The 6000-nt window shown below is 43.3% G+C and overlaps 1 protein-coding gene across 1 annotated transcript in view; it reads left to right on the forward strand.

The window, feature by feature from the left end:
- Window positions 1-6000, forward strand: part of dnah7 (dynein, axonemal, heavy chain 7) — a gene marked incomplete at its 5' end in the record, with an annotated part of 144708 nt that overhangs the window by 23431 nt on the left and 115277 nt on the right. The window contains one exon of the mRNA XM_079563737.1: window positions 2955-3148. Within this exon, the coding sequence (XP_079419863.1) occupies window positions 2955-3148 (194 nt within the window). The remainder of the gene's footprint in view (window positions 1-2954; window positions 3149-6000) is intronic.

Genomic DNA, 6000 nt, shown 5'->3' on the forward strand with positions numbered 1-6000 from the left:
GCTTTAGATATAAGAACATCTAACACCATGAAGCAAGTGGCTCTGGTGAGGCTCGCACCAGGCTCAGGGGCTTTAGATATAAGAACATCTAACACCATGAAGCAAGAGGCTCTGGTGAGGATCACACCAGGCTCAGGGGCTTTAGATATAAGAACATCTAACACCATGAAGCAAGAGGCTCTGGTGAGGATCACACCAGGCTCAGGGGCTTTAGATATAAGAACATCTAACACCATGAAGCAAGAGGCTCTGGTGAGGATCGCACCAGGCTCAGGGGCTTTAGATATAAGAACATCTAACACCATGAAGCATGAGGCTCTGGTGAGGATCACACCAGGCTCAGGGGCTTTAGATATAAGAACATCTAACACCATGAAGCAAGTGGCTCTGGTGAGGATCACACCAGGCTCAGGGGCTTTAGATATAAGAACATCTAACACCATGAAGCAAGAGGCTCTGGTGAGGATCGCACCAGGCTCAGGGGCTTTAGATATAAGAACATCTAACACCATGAAGCAAGAGGCTCTGGTGAGGATCACACCAGGCTCAGGGGCTTTAGATATAAGAACATCTAACACCATGAAGCAAGAGGCTCTGGTGAGGATCACACCAGGCTCAGGGGCTTTAGATATAAGAACATCTAACACCATGAAGCAAGAGGCTCTGGTGAGGCTCGCACCAGGCTCAGGGGCTTTAGATATAAGAACATCTAACACCATGAAGCATGAGGCTCTGGTGAGGATCACACCAGGCTCAGGGGCTTTAGATATAAGAACATCTAACACCATGAAGCAAGAGGCTCTGGTGAGGCTCGCACCAGGCTCAGGGGCTTTAGATATAAGAACATCTAACACCATGAAGCAAGAGGCTCTGGTGAGGATCGCACCAGGCTCAGGGGCTTTAGATATAAGAACATCTAACACCATGAAGCAAGAGGCTCTGGTGAGGCTCACACCAGGCTCAGGGGCTTTAGATATAAGAACATCTAACACCATGAAGCAAGAGGCTCTGGTGAGGCTCACACCAGGCTCAGGGGCTTTAGATATAAGAACATCTAACACCATGAAGCAAGAGGCTCTGGTGAGGATCACACCAGGCTCAGGGGCTTTAGATATAAGAACATCTAACATCATGAAGCAAGAGGCTCTGGTGAGGATCGCACCAGGCTCAGGGGCTTTAGATATAAGAACATCTAACACCATGAAGCAAGAGGCTCTGGTGAGGCTCACACCAGGCTCAGGGGCTTTAGATATAAGAACATCTAACACCATGAAGCAAGAGGCTCTGGTGAGGCTCGCACCAGGCTCAGGGGCTTTAGATATAAGAACATCTAACACCATGAAGCAAGAGGCTCTGGTGAGGATCACACCAGGCTCAGGGGCTTTAGATATAAGAACATCTAACACCATGAAGCAAGAGGCTCTGGTGAGGATCACACCAGGCTCAGGGGCTTTAGATATATGAACATCTAACACCATGAAGCAAGAGGCTCTGGTGAGGATCGCACCAGGCTCAGAGGTTGAGGTGCTTTTACTAATGTAATCACAGGGTTTCTGGGGCACTTAAAGTGATTTCATACATTATGTCCATTGGATTCAAACTGGCGTTAAATCTAAATTTATTGGAAAACTATGACATCGCTCAACATTTTTTGCTGCATCAGTATTTTGAAAAGAATGATCTCAAACATGTTCTGCTGCAGATTTGGCTTTTTGTTTCCCGTTTTATCTTATTCTCTTTCCTCTGTGTGATGAAATGTGAAACATGCAGCGATGTTTGTGGCATTGAGATGTAGTATTTGGGCTTCTGCCTGTTTAAACCCTGAATCACTCGAAAAGGAAAGTGAAAAGGATTATTTCTTGCATAACTCAGATCAGGTTTGGAAATGGGCAGAAACCCCTTTGAGAATGACCAAAGATTTGAATGATGCTTCGATTAAAATGCTAATTAAATCCACAGCTCTAAATGTCGCATCTAAATATTTTAAAGAGAATTTTCCAGGAGCATTTTAAGCCATGGAGCGGTCATTGTTTTTATAATTTATGAAAGGCTTTTGCAGAATTGATCTACAGCAGGGGTAGGCAACGTCAGGCCCGGGGGCCAAATCTGGCCCTCCAGCACAGAACCTCTGACCCTCAAGATGATTTTGAGAAACATGATCACACAAATCAGAGAGTACGTTTAACATTATTAGAGTTAAATGGGAGAAAAAAGGTGGAAATACTGTCAATACACCCAATGAGGTCATATATTATGCACAACACTGGCATTTGAAGGAAGTGCTCTCTCGTTTTAAGGAAGAAATTACATAAATCTACATGAATGAACAGATTAAATCTAAGGTTTGAGTAGATTTGGTCTGGTCTTCGACGAGATAAAACCTTTAGTAGTAGTTATTCTCTTAATTCAGATCATTTTGTGTCATTTCAAGTGAAAAACAATTATTTGTCTGATTTGTTCCATTGGCGCTAACATTTGTATCTTGGATTACTTCAAATTAGACTCGAATTCAACATAGAAGATCTTTAATTCAAGCAATTTTAAGTCATTTATCTCCTTTAAGATGGTCATGTTTCCAGTGTTGTGCTTCACTTTGGGCTGCTAATCAGCGGCTTCGGCCCTCGGTCTGTTTACGATAAAGAAAATCGGCCTCTGCCAAGAAAACTTGCCTACCCCGATCTACAGTGTTACAGAGTAGAAACACGGTTGACCAGCAGGGGCTGCTCTCGCTCCACCCTGCGCCTCCTCCCTGCGCCTCCTCCCTGCAGTCTGCTTCTTTGTTCTGATCCGCTCCTTCAGGCCTGTCACTGCTGTCACCTCTGAGACTGAGCTTCTCGAACACGGCACAAAGGCTTCAAACACCAGAAACCCGCTCTGAGATTCATCAACAACAGGATATGATGACAAGAACTATTTTAACTGTGCATGAAAAAGAGTCATGAATGTGTGTGCAGGACAAGCATGTGCTGGCCGTCATCGCCATCGACAAGATGCTGGAGAAGCTGAAGAAGTCCAACGGTCATTTGGAGCTGATCCTGAAGGGCCTGAACAGTTATCTGGAGAAGAAGCGCCTGTACTTCCCTCGCTTCTTCTTCCTGTCCAACGAGGAGCTGCTGGAGATCCTCTCGGAGACCAAAGACCCCACTCGGTACAGTCTCACAATCACAACCACACGTGGATTTAGTCTGTGGCCTGATCCTGCCCAGTGTCTGGTTAAAACCTCTGAACCCCCTCCTGAACCGAGCACATTTTCTCCGGGTTGGCTTTACCCAAATCCAAAAGCTTCTGGAAAAATTGTGTGAAAATAGCGACAGAACTGAGACTATAACAGTGATGAAGATGCGACAATAAAGTGAGAAAACCTTGACAAAAAAATGACGAAAAATGACAAAAAATGACAGAAAAAATGACAAAAAATGACAGAAAAAATGACAAAAAATGACAAAAAAATGACAAAAAAATGACAAAAAAATGACGAAAAATGACAAAAAATGACAGAAAAAGTGACAAAAAAGGACCCAAAAAATGACCAAAAAACGACTCAAAAAAATGACAAAAAAGTGACGAAGAATGACAAAAAATGAACCAAAAAAAATGACAAAAAAAGTTACAACAATTAGTTGAATCCCCCCCCCCAAAAAAAAATCTGATGACGTGAGGAAAAAGATCCATTTAGATGAGTTTTGTAGATCTTAGCTTTCAAATGAGGCGTTACACTGGCCAACAGGATTTGGGTAAAGCTGAACTGGAGAAAATGCTCTCGGTTCAGGCGGGAGTTAAGAGGTTAACCTCTTAACTCCCGCCTGAACCGAACACGTTTGTGATGAAAACCCAACAAAAAAGCAGGAAAACCATCCATTTACATCTGTTTTGTGGGTCTTAGCTTTCAAACGAGGCCTTACACTGGCCTTTAGGCTGTGACCTTTTAGATTAGGATAAAGCTGAACTGGGGAAAATGCCCTTGGTGAAGGCGGGGGTTAGAGTTTAATGCTTATAATCACCATCACTAACTCGAGCTTTCTCTCAAAGTTAAACAGGGTTTCCACAGGGCATTAAAAAGCATTCCATTAGATTCAAACTGGGATCATGGAAAACACTAAAATGATGGTCTTAAACATATCTTGAACTCAACTACAGTTCTGGCTGAAATTGACCACATTTTTTGCCTAAAAGTCGCCAAATGAAACATTCGCCGATTTTCTCTGCGTTTGTGACGTTAAATATAGTATTTGAGCATTAAAAATGGGGGTATTCTGCTTTTGTCAGTCCCATAGCACCAGTCTATATCACACTACAATGATGACAAACCTTCTGTTGGTCTGTAAATGCAGTAAATTAGAATAACTGCCTTGTATAAAATGTCTCTCTCAAAATGGCTGTAGTGAATGTCTTGAAATAGGCCTCTGTCTCTTTAAGAACCTCTGAGCCTTTAGACACGCCCCCTCCACACGCTGTCTGTGGCATCAGTGGGGAGGGGGTTCTGCTGAGGAGCAGTGGTTGGTTACTCGGCTGGTGACGAAAGCTCGGAGGCGTCTCCAGGAGGTGGGGGCGTTCCTAGGAGGACTCAGGCAAACCTATCCCTAAAATGGCCGCCATCAGAGTTTTTACAGATTACTCAGAAATACGTGAATGTGCCAAGGCAACACTTCAGCCATGTTTTTAATGAGGGAGTGACAGAATAACATGATGGAAAGCTGGAAAAAGTCAATTTAGCATAATACCCCCCCTTTAAATATAGTATTTGAGCATTAAAAATGGCATTTAGAAGGCATTAAATTGGACTTTCTTTTAATGAATAATTGGTCCTTCCCACTGCCGCCTGCAGAGGGTGCTCCAGGCCCAGCCCTGCTGACGCTCCTCGCTGTCTTTTCTTTACATAGACAGTATCTCATATTTTAAACGTGACCAAAAATACTTTTGATGCTGTTGGGACAGAATTAAAGGAATTGAGTTGATTCCACCCCACCCCCATTTTTCCCCCCAAAAAAGCCCCACTTTTCCCACACCTTCCTTTTTTTCCCCCTCATTTTTGGCAATTTTGTATTCATTATATTTTCCCTATTTTCTCCCATTTTTTCAGATCTTTGCTCCATTTTTCCTTTTTTTTCCCCATCACAATTTCTCCGAGTTATTTCCCATTTTCACACATTTCTTGACGCTGGAGATGAACCCGATATTGTAAATTTGAGGTGATACTTTCACATGACCTCACCGCGTGGCGCTGGGGAGTCAGCAGGGGGCAGTGTTGCTGCACTAAACCAGTCAGGAAACAGTTCTGAGGCTGTTTGGGCTGAAAGTAGTGCAGATTCAGGCCGAGCGAGACTGGATCCGCTCAATAGTTATTTTGGTGTTTTACAAAGTCTCATCTATTCTCATAAGTTTCCCCTGAGCAGCTGATTTATTCACCTTGGTTTGAAAAGACTGACATCACTCCTGGACCAGTCGTAATTAGATTTTTGGTTTTACAGTATTAGTATCAGCTGCTAAATGTCCACATAGAGTCGTTCACTTACACGTCCGAGTAGCCCTTACCTCCTACAAAGAACGCAACTCAAGATGATTCAGTGTTTAGTCGAGGGTTGAGTTCAAAATGGAGCTAGAATCCTCTGGAATGCAAACCTGCTTCTGAAAAACATCTATAAAAAAGTGTTGCCCTGGGCTGTGGGATTTACATAAAGCTGCAAATGCTGAAAATAGACAGACATGGACATTTATGAATTTGCATAAACTGTTTAAATTCCAACTGCTGTCTTTGCAGAAGCTGTAGAAACTATTACCCTCTGACACCCCACTGTAACAGAGTTCGGCTTTACCCAAATCTTGTGTTTCCATGGGTTGTTGCTGTGTCGCTTTTTCGTCGCTTTTTCATTTTTACGTTTTCAGTTTTTGGGTAATGCCTGGATAATAACCTCTTACCCCCCACCTTTACCCAGCACACTCTCTCTCTCAAAGCAGCTTCACAACAGCTAACTTTCAACTACAGGGGGCAGAAAACCACGA

Source organism: Gobius niger (assembly GCF_951799975.1).
Source record: "Gobius niger genome assembly, chromosome: 9".
NCBI classification, from domain to species: Eukaryota; Metazoa; Chordata; class Actinopteri; order Gobiiformes; family Gobiidae; genus Gobius; species Gobius niger.